This window comes from Oenanthe melanoleuca, unplaced genomic scaffold (assembly GCF_029582105.1).
Source record: "Oenanthe melanoleuca isolate GR-GAL-2019-014 unplaced genomic scaffold, OMel1.0 S357, whole genome shotgun sequence".
NCBI classification, from domain to species: Eukaryota; Metazoa; Chordata; class Aves; order Passeriformes; family Muscicapidae; genus Oenanthe; species Oenanthe melanoleuca.
The window spans coordinates 1-15,505 of NW_026613006.1; the positions used below are offsets into that span (position 1 = coordinate 1).

Genomic DNA, 15,505 nt, shown 5'->3' on the forward strand with positions numbered 1-15,505 from the left:
AAGCCTGGCTGCTATGACACCCATGGCATGCCCCCATCTTCGCCAAAGAGCACATTATTTTCAGACACCGATCTCAAGGACAGAAAGAGCATATGGACATAAAACTTCAGGGCACCCTTTTGCTTGATTGACCTTCAGCAGTGACACCACTGCTCTACTCGCTTTTGCCCTACGCTGCTCGTCCCTTCACAGCTAAAAGCCTGTATCTTCACAGGAGGTTGTGGCCTGGAGGCAATGAAGGAAGAAGACCTCTGCCCACATCCAAACTGTGCCACAAACTGTGCCCATCCCTGCGTCTGCCCATGGTTTAGAAACGCCTGACCATTAAGAAGCAAATTTAGAGCTTGTTCACAGGGTGAGAACAAAGGGAAGCTTTCAACAGAGTGAAGGATTTAAAGTATTTATTTTGACTATCAATCTAAACAAAATAGAAACTAGAGATCAGAAACTACAAACTAGGAGCAAGAAACTGAAAACTTGAAACAACAAACAACAGTGGCCTCTTCCAGGGCTAGTATCTTCGGTGGGCCATAAACCGCTGTGCTGCCGTGACCAGAGGCGCCAGGCTGGAGGTCGGCTTGGCTGACGTTACAAACGGGTGCTGCCCAAAGAGAAAAAGAAGACATGAACTTCTACGTTGCTCACAGGCTGAAACAGCCTTTGTCTGGCTACCAGAACGAGACAGAAACGAGGGCATTCTCTGCACCTCTGTCTCCACATCCAGGACCCTGCTACCACAGGCAAGCAGGGCTCACAATCCCCCAAAGGCATGAAGCCAGATGTCTTTAGCTTAAGGAGATTTGGTCTAGGTGACCTTGAAAGGCTCCTTCCAAGCCAATCCCAGGCCAGGATTCTCCTTGCTTTTCCTTTGAAAAGCCCCCAGACTGGAGATTCTTAGGAGCAGGGCCCATCTGGAGCCTTGGACTGGAGCCCAGGAGGAGCCCCTGGCAGCGGGCAGCTGGCGCACCCTGCGGCCCCTCTGCCTTTTACCTGCAGAAGTTCCTGGGCAGACCAGCGCATGTTCTCGTCCATCTGCAGGCAGCAGCGCAGAAAGAGTCGCAAGCAAGCGGACTGCTGCCTGGGGTTCTGCAGCTTCGGGGTGACCCCGCTGCTGATCAGCTGTCCAACCTGGAGCAGAAGGCAACGCCACACTCCACCTGTCTCCTTCGCACCCAAAACTGCTCCCCCACACCCCACTGGAAAAGCTCCACTCTCCAGTGGAAGTTTTCTCCCTACCAGAGGGTGGCAGATGCCTTTCCTAGCCCAACCAACAGAATCCAAAGCCAGCGGCAAGCACAGCCAGCCCAATGTGCACAGGCTCCTGCCTTGAGCCCTCAATTCATTGGCTGATGGAATTCGGAGCAACTTCATCAGCAAAAGCACCCTTTCCTTCTCTGAGGACTGACACCAGCTCTACAGTCCATTTGGAAGAGGGACTTTGCTCTGACTCTGCTATTGCCAAAGATTTTGTCAAAAAATGCAGCTCAGTGCTGCTCACTGCTCCCTTAGGCAAAGCTTCCATCAAGCAAAGGGCATCATGGATTTGGGGCTCTTCATAATTGAATGGCAATGGGAAACAGCAGGGAATGATGCACTAGTGACTATGCTATCCAGAAAGCGCAGTCTTCAGGTGTTCCCAAACTTCCCAGGCAGAACTATTAGGGCAGATTTCATTAGAGTGACAGGAGGATGGGAGAGAAGTTGCAGCGCACCGTGTGCGAGCTTTCCATCAGGTAAGGAGGCGCTCCTTCCACCATCTCCATGCCCACGATGCCAAAGGACCAGATGTCCACTTTGGGGCCATAGGGCTTCCTGGAGAAAATTTCTGGCGCCATCCAGTGAGTTGTTCCGACAGCCGATCTCCGTTTGCTCTGCTCAGCCGTGAGCTGAGCAGCCAGTCCAAAATCAGCTGAGGATATCAAAATCACTGTAATCAAGCCAGCGGACAGTAGGAAAGCAAAGAGAAGAATTCCCTACTCTACCAATGTTCCAAGAAGGCAGTGGGCAACCCAGCTGCAAAAGGGGCCATGCTGGCCTTCCTTAGGCCTGCAGCTGAGGGAATATGGCATTGGACCACTTAGCAAAAATCCCCGGTTTCACACAGTGGCTTTTAGTCCCCTGAAGCTTGAGACTGACACTGCCTTGCTTGGTACGGGACAGACACAAGGCAAAGCCCCTCCTGACACCTCCTTCCCAGCCACAACAATCTGCACCTTGTGGCTGTGCAGGGCAGCCTGCACTGCCACAGGTGCCACTCCTGGGGAACTGGCAGGCACTGAAAGGCACCCACACCCTGCAGCCCAGCACTGGCTGAGCCTGGCCAGCAACACCCACCCAACTTGACAGATCCATCCAAGCCCAGGAGAATGTTGTCAGCTTTTGATAGTCTCGGTGGATGAGTTGCTTGGAGTGAAGGAAATCCAGACCCTGCAGGCACTGAGGGAGGAAAAAGAAACATGAGCCTAGGAGTCCCTCATCTGATTTCATGCCATAAGCAGGGAAGTGGCACATCTGCAAGACTGACTTGCTGGGCAGTGCTGAGCCATGGTATTAAAGGCTGCTGGTAAGAGCAAGAGCTTGCTGTTCCAACACGAGGACAGCAGTGCCTTTCTAAGTGAGACTGTATCCACTTGTGAAAGAGAAAATGCAAATTATTTCATCTGACCAGTGCCCTGCAAACACAGACTGAAGGAGTACTGCTGCAGTGGCTGAGCTCTCTCCAGCCACATGACAGCGGATACTTTTGCAAACCCCACTTTGTGCAAGGCTCTCCTTTGAGGCTGAGCTCTGTGAGAGTCCTGCGAGCATCTCTTTGTCTTTGCTACTCGGTTGACATTGTGCCACCAGCACGTTTGCTCTTCCTGGGATGGAATGCAGTACACACAGGCTCCAGGCAAGTGTTTGGAGAGGGAAACACAAACAGGCACACTAGAAGAAGGGCCTGCACGTTGGCAGGCACTTCAGATGCTCTTGCTCCTACCAGTCATAAGAGAAAGGCAGAAAGGAAGCTCGGAAGGTGAAATCAATCCTCTCCTTACCACCCGTCCCACCCAAGGCACGGGAAGCACAAACACCGTCCCTCACCTCCCGAGAGACAACTGCAATCTCTCCTTCTGCCATCCTGGTCACGCTGATGACATCATACAAGGAACCTCCGTCCATGTATTCCATCACGAGCCAGAGTTCCTCGTGCACCAGGTAGCTGAAAGGAGGAAACAAGAGCCTGGAGATGAATGCGCTCCTGCACGACCTGATGGAGTCTTGTTTCCATGTCTCTCTCCAAGGCAGACAGGAGGAAGGGAATAGTCATTCACTAGGCTCTACTACTAGGCTTTGAGCTCTGTGCAGTCTAAAAGACTGCTTGCTATTCACACCAGTGCAACAGGCCAATGGAACTACATCCTATAGAGCTCTGTCAGCACTTCAGAACCTTGGGAAAAAAGTCAAACACCAAATCCAGCAAGAAAACATGGAAATAGCATAGCAACTTTGAGGCTGTTGGCCAGTAAAATAGCCGAGTCCTGGTCTTTGAAAGTGCACTTCCAACCAGGTATGCCAGCAAAGATTAATGCAGCACCAATGCAATCTGCTCCCAGAGGCTGTAGATCAGCCCAGAAACAGGAATGAACAGCTGCAGCCTCTGCCGGCAAGCAGAGGAGTGGTTGAATCTCTGGCTTGCAGGAGGTGAGTGACCCTTCACAGCACAACAGAACCACTCACCTGTCTATATAGTTCACCAGGTTGCTGTTCTTATTGTCCCGCATGACCTGGATTTCCTTCACACATAGCTCACTGCTGCTCTCTTGCAGGAGACTAATTTTCTTAATGGCCACCTAAAATGACATGCAAACCATGAAGCAAAGTAGCCTGGCACAGGACCACATAGGGAACCTGGGAGGCTTGATCATTACTCCAGCAACCCACTGCACAACAACAAAGCAAACGCTTACGGACACGGCAGATAAAATGCCACCCTAGAAACATCCTGACCTTTAGCCCCCTAAGCAATACAACCCAACACACTTTACAGAAAAAGTGCTGTGATGATGAAAAACACCATTAGGATACTTCCATTGCAGACATTGCTCTGCACTTCCTTTGCCCCTGCAGCAAAGCTCTACCCAAAGCTCAGGCACAGCTCACAGCAGAGGGGAGGGCACTGCAGAGCTGCAGAAGCTGCAGCACTGCTTGACGCTTACCTCTTCTCCTGTGGCAGTCTCCACTGCCGTGCACACAGTGCCGAAACCCCTAGAAACAAAACAGCAGCGCAGAAAGGACACTTGGGTCAAACAGGAAACAAAGTCCTGGGATAAGCAGCAAATGCATCACAACACAAGTTGCTCTGCACTTTTTCCCATTACTCTTTCTCTAACTGTGCACATGTGGGATTTTCCCAGACACACACATTCCTGTTGGGCCTGCTGACACCCCTCCTTGAAGTCTCTCTGCCAAATTCAGGCAGCAGCACACAGGCCTTCTGAGAAGCCTGAAGCCATGCAAGAGCCATCAGAGGAAAGCTTCTAGAAACAGATCCTTTCTCCGGCTCACAAGGACAGTAGTCTCCAGCCACAGCTGCAAGCCACAGGCAGAGCAGGCAAAGGTCTCCACTGGTGCACACTCAAATAGGGAAGCCCTCAAAGCAGAGGATCCTCAGACAGCTGTGTTCTGGGTCCAGAGCCATGGGCAGCTGCTTCTCTTTGGTATACCAGGCACAGGAAGGACTCTACATTTCAGGCGACTTCTTGGACATTTGGCTCCTCCCAGAGGAAATGTAGCAAATCAATCCCAGATTGATTTGGCAGAGCTGGCTTTCAAAAGGGAACAGCTGTCTGGATCCTTTGCAAGAAAGGCCTAAAGCCCACAGGATCCACCAGGGCTCTGCCAAAGGCAGATGTTGCCTTTTCCCCTAGAGAGCATTGCCATTGGGCATTCCCCTGAAACTTTGGCTTTTTCCACCTCACCGACAAAAAAGAGCTGCTTCTTTCATTTCTGCTTTTGCCTTCTAGACTAGCTGGTAGTCATCCTAGCCATTGGAACTTCATGTCAACCAAATACTGGCAAGAAATCTTACTGAGGGTCGTTCCCTGACAGCCCTTGACTGCTAACTTGACCTTGGAGGCAATGAAGCTTCTCCTCCTTTCATTCCCTTCTATTCTGTATTCTTTTGGGACACGCAGAAATGATTTCTCCTAAGAAAAGCGGCAAACAGGGGCAACACGCTTGAGGGACAGGAGATCTGCCAGGTGCTGCTCTCTGCTGCAGAAAAGACATTGCCACCATCCAGGTGTCTTTGCCCAGCCTTTGGACCACAGCTGTCAATGCTGACCAGCACTGAGAGATGGCAGCCTCTCAATGCAGTGTCTGAACAGCTTTGGAGCTTGCCTGACGTCACTCTGGGGACATGTGACACCAGCAAAATACACAGCCCCTCCCTTTGAAGAAGGACCTGTGGCTGCACTCACCCAGCGCCAAGAGTTTTCAGGTGGGTGTATTTAGCCTCTGGATCTCTTTTGCTCACCAGCATCCCTGTAAAAATCCAAAGGAAAGATGCTCACTTCAAAAGAGAGATCCCAGCGTGCAGCAGATCAGAAAGGCAGCCCCACTCTCTGGCCCACTGGACCCATTCAGCTCACTCAGTCGAGAAGCAACAACACCTTCACGGCACCACCACCACCAAAACAACAGCAGCAAGACCAGCAGCTCTGCAGCAACCACGGCCTGCACAAAACTACAAGTCTGAACTAAAATCTAAGCACATGGGGAAACAGTCAGGGGAGACAGGGATCGGAAATCCATAACCAAAAGAAGTGATTGCTGTCTAAAATAACAAAACATTTCTGTTTTTGGCAATAAACACTCGGTGGCATTCAACGAAAGCTTTAATCCTTGCAAACAACAAAGGAACCTTGTGTTCCGGAATCTATTTTATCAACAGCTGCCCTTTCCAGAACCAAAAGAATAGTGCAAAGCGCTTCCAGCAGAGGTGCCATCTCCAGCTTCAATCAGGACGTTGCCTAAACAAGGCCTTTCTGGCTTTCCCCTACAGCAGCTGATGTTAGAAGCTCCTGCAATGGGCCTTAGCAGTGAGGCCCCAGCCTTTAGGCCAGGCTCAGCTCTGAAGATGGCCTTGGCCGTGGCCCACAGGAGCTGGGCCCCACAGCAGCTCCCTGAGGCCCACGCATTCCCAAGGTCACAGCCTCCTGCCCAGCCACAAACAAGCTCTGCTTTGCCTTTTGCAGCCAGGCAAGCTCAGGCAAAGCCAAAGCAGGCCAGGCTGCCCTCTGAGGCACGAGCAACACCCCGCTGCTCCTTCAGCACCTCAAAGCACAACAACAGCTCCTGCGTGGAGGCCACAGCAGCGACACTCAGCTCAGCAGGAGCACCAGGTGGGACAGCTCGTGCTGACACACGCACACACAAGGCCCTGCTCCAGCAGACAGGGATCACAAAGGACATACTCAGCATGGCCAGCCACTTGTCCTCTGTCCTCTCTCGCAGCTGCTCTCTGCTGCCACAGGACCTGCTTGTGCTCCAGCTACACGAGCTGCTCGTGCTTGAGCTCCCAGCTTGGGGACTGCAGGCTTCTTCAGAGCCTGCAGCTGCAGCTCGTGCAGGTGCCACGACAGAGGCGCTGGAGCTCTGCGACAAGAAATGAATGTGGGTCAGAAATGTGCCTGCCACACATGCCCCTGCAATCCCATCTCAAATGCAAGCCCCTAGGAAGGTGCTGCAGGCCACATGCAGGCCTCTTCACCTCCTGGCATTTGCTGCCCCTACTCCAACTCCAGGCTCAAAATCCAGACGCTGCTTTTCCATCTGCACAAAACGACACCGAAGACACTGCTAAGCAAAGCAGACACTTACTGAGGCTGGCTGCTCAGACCCTGCAGTGGCAGCATTTACAGCTTGTTGGGCATCATCCTTCCCTTTGGCCTCTTCTTCAGGAAGACACTCAGCCACAGCAAGCTCAGAGGTTGATTTTGGGCTCTGCAGACAAAAAGCAATGTCAGGGACAGGCAACCTTCTTTATACTCAGCTCTAGAGCCACATGAGGAAAGGAGAAACCATCTGCATTCTCAGCTGCTCAGCCTCAAGGAAAATGGGCCACTCAGAGCAGACTGCACTCTCTTTGACAGGAGAAATTCCATCATGGCTCCTAGTACTGAGCAAGCCCACGTTCATCTGCTCTAAAAGCTCTGAAGTAGAACTGGAGGAGACAGCCAGGGATCCTGCGCATGCTGCTGCTGCTGCTGCTGCTGCCGCTGCTGCTGCAAAGAGCCTGGACTGTACTTTCATTCATCCAAGCAGGCTGGCACTGCACTGCAGCACGCCCAGCTCACGCCTTGCTCCACAGCTGTCCACTGCTGCCGAGACCAAAGGCTCCTTTCCCACTGTCCTAGTTTGGACAAACTTAGGGGAAAAAACCCCAGAAGAGCTCCCCAGGGAATAAACCCCCAATTCTTTATCCCACTAGACTTAAGAAAAAAATACTTCACTCAGGGGGAAAAGTGGAAAAAACCTATTTATTAACACATACAAGGGAAACACTTCCCACAGATCCAGATGCAAAAAAAAAATTTCACCGAGGGAGAAAAAAGAGACGTGGACGATTCGATCTTCACCAGAAGGACGAGATGCTTCTCTGGCCGGTGTCCAGAGGCAGCCGCAGGGTTCCTCCGGAGCGAGCTGGTGCTGATCCTCGGGAGGTGAGGGGGGGGGGGGAAAGGAGGAGAGGGGGAGAGAGAAAGGGAGAGAGAAAAAGGAAAGAAAAAACAGCCAGCAAGCCTTAAACAACAGCGAGCAGGCAACGAACTACTACCACAGCAGCGAAAAGCCAGCAGCAGCAGCAGCAGCAGCCAGAGCCAAGCGAGCCACCGCAAGAAGAAAACAAAAAAAAAAAAACCAAGGCCAGTCCACAGAGCCGAGCCCAGGCGGCCCCTCCCCCGGGAGCAGACAGCTTCATGGCCAAGGGGGAGGGGGTGAGGATTCAGTCAAAAACCAACCAGGACATTCCACCCCTTATCCCATATCGTGATCATTGACAACGATTGGGATATACACTCATTAAACACAATATGAACACTTCCTCTGACTTGCTCAAACCTTCAACATTTACATATTCCTTCTGTCTCATCCCACAGTCAGATCTCCCTGAGTACACAGCGGGTTGTTTCCATCTTTCTGCATTATCCACCAAGTACATCCAGGTCCTTGAGCAAAGGCAATCCCCCGAATGGGTTTTGCCTGTACTCGAGGTAGATTAATTCATACTGTCTTCCCTAGCAATCCTCTGACATGGGCCGCTGGGACTTTGTCTCCATCTACTGTATTAAGGCACTCAGATTGGGCAGGACCTGCTCGGTTGGTGGAACCTCGAGTGTTGACTAACCAGGTGGCCTTTGCCAAATGCTGCTCCCAATTCTTAAAGGATCCCCCACCCAATGCCTTTAAGGTGGTCTTTAACAATCCATTGTACCTCTCACTTTACCTGCAGCTGGTGCATGGTAAGGGATGTGGTACACCCACTCAATACCGTGTTCCCTAGCCCAGGTGTTGACAAGGTTATTCTTAAAATGAGTCCCATTGTCTGATTCGATCCTCTCAGGAGTACCATGCCTCCAAAGGACCTGTTTTTCCAGGCCCAGGATGGTGTTGCGGGCAGTGGCGTGAGATACAGGGTAAGTCTCCAACCATCCGGTGGTGGCTTCCACCATGGTCAGCACATAACGTTTACCCTGGCGGGTCTGAGGCAGTGCGATGTAATCAATCTGCCAAACCTCCCCATACCTGTACTTGGACCACCGTCCTCCATACCAGAGGGGCTTCACCCCTTGGCCTGCTTGATGGCAGCGCAAGTGTCACAATCATGAATAACTTGAGTAATGCTGTCCATGGTTAGATCCACCCCTCGTCTCGTGCCCACTTGTAGGTAGCATCCCTCCCCTGATGGCCTGAGGCATCATGGGCCCATCGAGCCAGGAACAACTCTCCCTTATGTTTCCAATCTAAATCTATTTCCAACCCCCCTATTTTTGCTGCTTGATCTACTTGATGGTTATTTCGCTGTTCTTCGTTAGCTCTACTTCTGGGGACATGGGCGTCCACATGGTGAACCTTCACGGGTAGCTTGTCTAACCGAGTAGCTATGTCTTTCCACTCTTCTGCAGCCCAGATTGGTCTTCCTCTGCGCTGCCAGTTCGTCTCTTTCCATCTCTGCAGCCATCCCCACAAAGCGTTGGCTACCATCCAGGAATCAGTGTAAAGATAGAGCTTTGGCCACCTTTCTCTTTCAGCAATATTCAAAGCCAGTTGGACAGCTTTGAGTTCAGCGAATTGACTAGACCCTCCTTCTCCTTCAGTAGCTTCTGCAACTCGTCGTGTAGGGCTCCATACAGCTGCTTTCCATTTCCGATTTGTCCCTACAATGCGACAGGAACCGTCGGTGAACAGGGCATAACGGATTTCCTCTGCCGGTAGCTGGTTGTAAGGTGGTGCTTCTTCAGCCCGGGTCACTGGTTCTTGTTCCTCGTCTGTCACACCAAAACTTTCTCCCTCTGGCCAGTTGGTAATTATTTCTAAGATCCCTGGGCGATTTAATTTCCCGATCCGGGCGCGCTGCGTAATGAGGGCTATCCACTTGCTCCATGTGGCACTGGTGGCATGGTGGGTGGAGGGAACCTTCCCACTGAACATCCACTCCAGCACTGGCAACCGGGGTGCCAGAAAGAGTTGTGCTTCTGTGCCAATCACCTCTGAAGCAGCTTGGACTCCCTCATAAGCAGCCAGGATTTCCTTTTCTGTCGGGTATAATTACCTTCAGACCCTCTGTAACTTCTGCTCCAGAATCCCAGGGGTCGGCCTCGGGTCTCACCTGACACCTTCTGCCACAGACTCCAAGACAGACCGTGGTTTCCAGCTGCAGAATAGAGCACATTCTTCACATCTGGCCCCGTCCTGACGGGACCAAGAGCTACTGCATGGGCGATCTCTTGTTTAATCTGGATGAAGGCTTGTTGTTGTTCTGGGCCCCAATGAAAATCATTCTTCTTCCGAGTAACCTGGTAAAGAGGGCTCACAATCTGACTGTACTCGGGGATGTGCATTCTCCAAAAGCCTATAGCACCCAAGAAAGCTTGTGTCTCCTTCTTGTTAGTAGGTGGAGACATAGCTGTGATTTTATTAATAACATCAGTAGGAATCTGACGTCTTCCATCTTGCCACTTCACTCCTAGGAACTGGATCTCACGAGCAGGTCCCTTAACTTTATTCTTTTGATGGCAAAACCGGCTTCCAGGAGAATTCGGATAATTTCCTTTCCTTTCTCAAACACTTCTTCTGCTGTGTTTCCCCACACAATGATGTCATCGATGTACTGCAAATGTTCTGGAGCCTCACCCTTTTCCAGTGCAGCCTGGATCAGCCCATGGCAGATGGTGGGGCTGTGTTTCCACCCTGGGGCAGTCGGTTCCAGGTGTACTGCACGCCCCTCCAGGTGAAAGCAAACTGCGGCCTGCACTCTGCTGCCAAAGGAATGGAGAAAAACGCATTGGCGATGTCAATGGTGGCATACCACCTTGCTGCCTTGGACTCCAGCTCGTACTGCAGCTCCAGCATGTCCGGCACGGCAGCGCTCAGCGGTGGGGTGACTTCATTCAATGCACGGTAGTCTACTGTCAATCTCCATTCTCCTTCAGACTTGCGCACAGGCCAGATGGGACTGTTGAAGGGTGAGTGGGTTTTGCTCACCACCCCTTGGCGCTCCAGCTCCCGGATCATCTCATGGATCGGGATCACAGCATCCCGAGTTGTCCTATATTGCCGGCGATGTACTATTGAAGTGGCAATCGGTACTCTCTGCTCCTCTACCCTCAGGAGTCCCACGGCAATTGGATTCTCACATAGTCCGGGCAGGGTGTTCAATTGCTGGATTCTCTCTGCCATCACAGCCGCTATCCCAAATGCCCACTTGAAGCCTTTTGGGTCCTTAAAATACCCGCTTCGAAGGAAATCTATTCCCAAAATACACGGGGCCTCTGGGCCAGTCACAATCGAGTATCTCTTCCACTCTCCTCCAGTTAGACTCACTTCCGCTTCCACTATGGTAAAGTCCTGTGATCCACCTGTTACACCAGCAATAGAAACGGTCTCTTTTCCGACACATTTTGATGGAAATATAGTACATTGCGATCCAGTGTCCACTAAAGCTTTATACTTCTGTGGTTTCAATGTGCCAGGCCACCGAATCCACACGGTCCAAAACACTCGGTTTTCCCTGGCCTCACCCTGGCTAGAGGCAGGGTCTCCCTAAGCCTGTTTATCCTTTTTGACGGGGGCATAGGTCTTAGAAGTTCCTTCAAGTGAATCAGACATGTCGTCATCATCCTCCTCATACGTGGCACTGTGATTCCGGGCGACTGGAGCTGCTCTCTTTCTGATGGAACCTTCTTGTTGAGCCTTGTCTTCCTTCAAATCACGCACTCGTCGTGCCAGAACGGCTGTGGGCTTTCCATCCCACCTCTTCATGTTTTCTCCGCAGTCACGCAAGAAAAACCACAACTCCGCACGTGGGGTGTACCTTCTCTCCTCAGCAGAGGAGCGTCTGCGTTGACTGCCAGGACGTCCGATTTGCACAGCTGAGATTTGGAGGAGATCCTCCTTGATTTCCTCTCTCAGCTTCTTATGGTTTTCCTCCAACTTATCCTCCAAGTTCTGTAAACGTGTTTCTACGGCTGCAATCCTGGCATGCGTTGGGCCATGCACAGCATCAGCGTACGCCCGAAGCTTCTTTGCCATATCAAGCACTGTCTCGTATATGTCTTCTCGTTTCATGATTGCAAGAGCTGAGGCATATTCAGATGGTCCAAGCCTCACAAGCTTCCTCCACATAATCGGTGTGCATGGTACCAGATCTGGATTTCTAGTTGTTACGTCATCTGAGAAAATAATTTCTGTCACCGCCATCTCTCTCAAACGTTGGACTCCCTGCTCGATGGTTTTCCATTTGGTCTGCTGCATGTACAGGTCATCAGCGCAGAGATATCTTTGTGCCACACTGTCCAATACACGTGACCAGAGGCTCTGAGGATTAGCTCCCCTCATCATACCTTGATCGATGACTGGATCTTGAGACAGGGATCCCAAATGTCTCGCTTCCGTGCCATCCAGGATGGTTGCCTCACCAGCCGCATCCCAAAGCCGAACTAGCCAACTAATTATGGATTCATCAGGTCGCCTTGTATAGTCTTTTCTTAGACCACGAAGATCTTTCAGAGAAAGGGACTCATTATTAGTTTCTGATCTCCCATCAGTCACTTTAGCTTCAGATTTTACATCAGGGGGAGTTGAAGGTCCTTCTCCTGCATCCTCCTCATCCTCATCCTCCCCCGGCCGATCTGTTTTCTTTGTGCACTTTCTACTCCTGGTACTGGTAGCCACAGCCATAGGTTGAGGCTTGCTGTCTAATTTTGCCCTGTCCTGGAGCCTGAGGAGTTAACTGCAGTCTGAGTAACTGGAATAGTGGCTACGTTATCTCCCTGTTCCCTCTCCTTTGTTTGTTGTCCTGTACTATCTAACAGGGTTCGATAAGCGTACGCCAGAGCCCAGCTCACTGCAGTGATTTTCTTTTCCTTAGAATTGTCCTGACACTTTTCTTTTAAGTACTTTGCAATCTTGACTGGGTCTTGAATTTGTTCAGATGAAAAATCCCAGATTATAGGTTCAGAAAACTCTTTTAGAATTTGGCCCAGTTCCTCCCATTTGCCACACCACTCAGAATTCTTCCCACTCTGCTTTGCTACCAAATCAGGGGTTGTAACACCTGCATCCCTAGAAATCTCAGCTTTCATTCTGTATAAACTGCAGACAGTATAGAAAAAACTTACTAAATTAAATACCAGAAAGATGGTTTCCTTTACACTCAGGGAGAGCTGAACATTTCTAACAGAGATGTAAATAATTCAGGGGAGAAGAGGAAAATAAAGGCAAGAAATCCTCTTTGCTTGCTTCTCCTCTAATGAATTGAGTGCACAACACAAACCACGACTTGTACATCCCTGAAGTGGATTCTAACACCTTCATAAACTTCTGGCAGATCATAACAACCAAGCCTAGCCCAATGAGTATTTTGGTTAATACCCCTTTCATGAAAAAACTACGTGCTAGAGACAACACTGGGGCTATCTCTGAGTAAGAGAACAGGCCCAAAGACCACAGGGGTATTAAGATTTCAAAAAACTCTAAAGAGCAAACATACAGACAGGCTTCCAATCCAAAAGACATCATGGCTTCAAAAAACATACTGATATCAATACAAGCAAATTAAAAACAAGATGTTATTAAAGTTTTTTCCACTTTCTCCTTCCCCGTACGGGCCACCAAATAAGAAATGTCCTAGTTTGGACAAACTTAGGGGAAAAAAACCCCAGAAGAGCTCCCCAGGGAATAAACCCCCAATTCTTTATCCCACTAGACTTAAGAAAAAAATACTTCACTCAGGGGGAAAAGTGGAAAAAACCTATTTATTAACACATACAAGGGAAACACTTCCCAGCACAGATCCAGATGCAAAAAAAAATTTCACCGAGGGAGAAAAAAAGAGACGTGGACGATTCGATCTTCACCAGAAGGACGAGATGCTTCTCTGGCCGGTGTCCAGAGGCAGCCGCAGGGTTCCTCCGGAGCGAGCTGGTGCTGATCCTCGGGAGGTGAGGGGGGGGGGGGAAAGGAGAGGGGGAGAGAGAGAAAGGGAGAGAGAAAAAGGAAAGAAAAAACAGCCAGCAAGCCTTAAACAACAGCGAGCAGGCAACGAACTACTACCACAGCAGCGAAAAGCCAGCAGCAGCAGCAGCAGCAGCAGCCAGAGCCAAGCGAGCCACCGCAAGAAGAAAAACAAAAAAAAAAAACCAAGGCCAGTCCACAGAGCCGAGCCCAGGCGGCCCCTCCCCCAGGAGCAGACAGCTTCATGGCCAAGGGGGGCAGGGTGAGGATTCAGTCAAAACACCAACCCAGGACACCCACTCACCCAAGGAGCGCATTCTCTCCAGGCACGGGCGATGTGACCTGCAACACACAAGGGAAGAAGGAGCGGATGCTGTGAGAAAGCTGCCCACACTGGGCACGCCCACCAAATAGTCAACCCAAAACCAGAGCATTCTGCTTTCACTACTTCCCTTCAGCAGCAACACTTGTGTCCCACAGCAAGCAAGACAAAAGCACAAAGTACTGCCTTGTGTCTGCCTTTTGTCCTCTTTGGCCACTCATCCCACAGAAACTTGAGACCGAGAAAGTCCAAGTGGTTCTGGAGCAGTCACTGCTTCTGCCCCACCCCAGGCAGCAGGAGCTACAGCTCCTCTCTTTCCTGGACTTCACTTTTGTCAAGAGATGGCAAGCATCAATTGTCATGAGCTTGCTGGAAATGTTTCCTCAGAAGAGATTCACCCAACCCCATAAGCCATGGAGGCAGTTCTATTGTGGCAGGGTCATGAGCATGCAAGATCTCTTCTGAAATGTTGATTTCAGAAGTTGATTCTGTGATTTCATCACAGAGTGAAGGGCTTTTTTAGCACACGGCAAGTGTCAAGTTCCACGCACACATCCTGCGATGAGGGCATGCAGACAAGAAGATGCTGTTCCCCAGTCCTGGAGAGAAGCACACAGTTTTTGCAGGGACTCCTGCCAAGCTCTCCCGGGCTTCGTGTCTTGGAAGTTGTCTTGCTTGAGCCAGTAAAACTGAGGAGATTCCAGACTCCACTGCCACAGGCCGTGCTGTGGCATGGGGGAGCAGAAGCCCTGCAGGCTACATTGCAAATGCAGCCCACGCCCTGCTGCCTAGAGACACCCCCTGCTCAGCTGAGGCTGCTGACAGCAGCTTCACACAACCAAAGGCATCTTCATGGCCATTTGGTTTCCATATGCCGCACCCAACAAAAACCTCTACTTACGTGCCAGGTGGGTGAAGAAGTAGCCAGAATAAGCCACGGCAAAAGCCGTGCAAACTGCAGCAGCACACGCTCTGTCCATGGTTGCAGCAGTGCAGCTCGAGTCTGCACCAGACAACACCTGTGGGCACAAAGAAAACTACCCAGAGAGCTGTCAGGGTGCAGCCTGCTGGCAGAGACCTCGTGGATCAGCAGCTCCCGCCTGCAGTGAGCGTGCCAAAGAGCTGCTCTGCGCACTGAGGCCCCCGAGCCTCGGCACAGCAGCTTTGCCGTGACAGCGCCGGGATGCGGCCGCTGACATCACAATAGGAGCTTCACATCACAATTAGGAGGCTGGCTGCTGAGGTCATATGTAGAAGCAGAGCTTCTCTGCAGCTAATGGCAAAAATCGCCTGCCAAGTTCTCCTCTGATACAAAGCAACACAAAAAGCCCTCGTAGTGCATAACCTCTTGCTCAAGGCATCCAAGAGTAACTGCAAAGACACACCGAGCCCCTATAGCCCTGACTGAGAAGGGAGCATGATGTGAGGAAAGCAAACATGACACCAGGACCTCTGTCCACTCATTCC

General features: G+C 51.0%; 1 protein-coding gene across 1 annotated transcript; it reads right to left on the bottom strand.

Moving 5' to 3' along the window:
* Nucleotides 1–43: 43 nt before the first annotated feature.
* Nucleotides 44–15,174, bottom strand: LOC130266943 (serine/threonine-protein kinase PAK 3-like). The gene is made up of 12 exons (XM_056516202.1): nucleotides 14,940–15,174; nucleotides 14,021–14,058; nucleotides 6,865–6,987; nucleotides 6,459–6,639; nucleotides 5,463–5,526; nucleotides 4,200–4,248; nucleotides 3,721–3,833; nucleotides 3,085–3,202; nucleotides 2,335–2,436; nucleotides 1,713–1,909; nucleotides 991–1,128; nucleotides 44–601 (listed from the first exon to the last, which is right to left on the bottom strand). The coding sequence occupies exons 1-10, from the start codon at nucleotides 15,016–15,018 to the stop codon at nucleotides 1,730–1,732; spliced, it is 1,047 nt and encodes a 348-aa protein (XP_056372177.1). The 5' UTR covers nucleotides 15,019–15,174; the 3' UTR covers nucleotides 44–601; nucleotides 991–1,128; nucleotides 1,713–1,729.
* Between the last annotated feature and the right edge of the window lie 331 nt (nucleotides 15,175–15,505).

Bases quoted from the DNA above. Each gene is read 5' to 3' on its own strand.
- LOC130266943 (XM_056516202.1), bottom strand. From the start codon at position 15,018: ATGGACAGAGCGTGTGCTGCTGCAGTTTGCACGGCTTTTGCCGTGGCT. The intron at 6,988-14,020 runs GTGAGTGGGTGT...TTTTGTCTGCAG, and splicing joins GGAGAGAATGCGCTCCTTGG to AGCCCAAAATCAACCTCTGA. The intron at 4,249-5,462 runs GTGAGTGCAGCC...TTTTGTTTCTAG, and splicing joins CTGAAAACTCTTGGCGCTGG to GGGTTTCGGCACTGTGTGCA.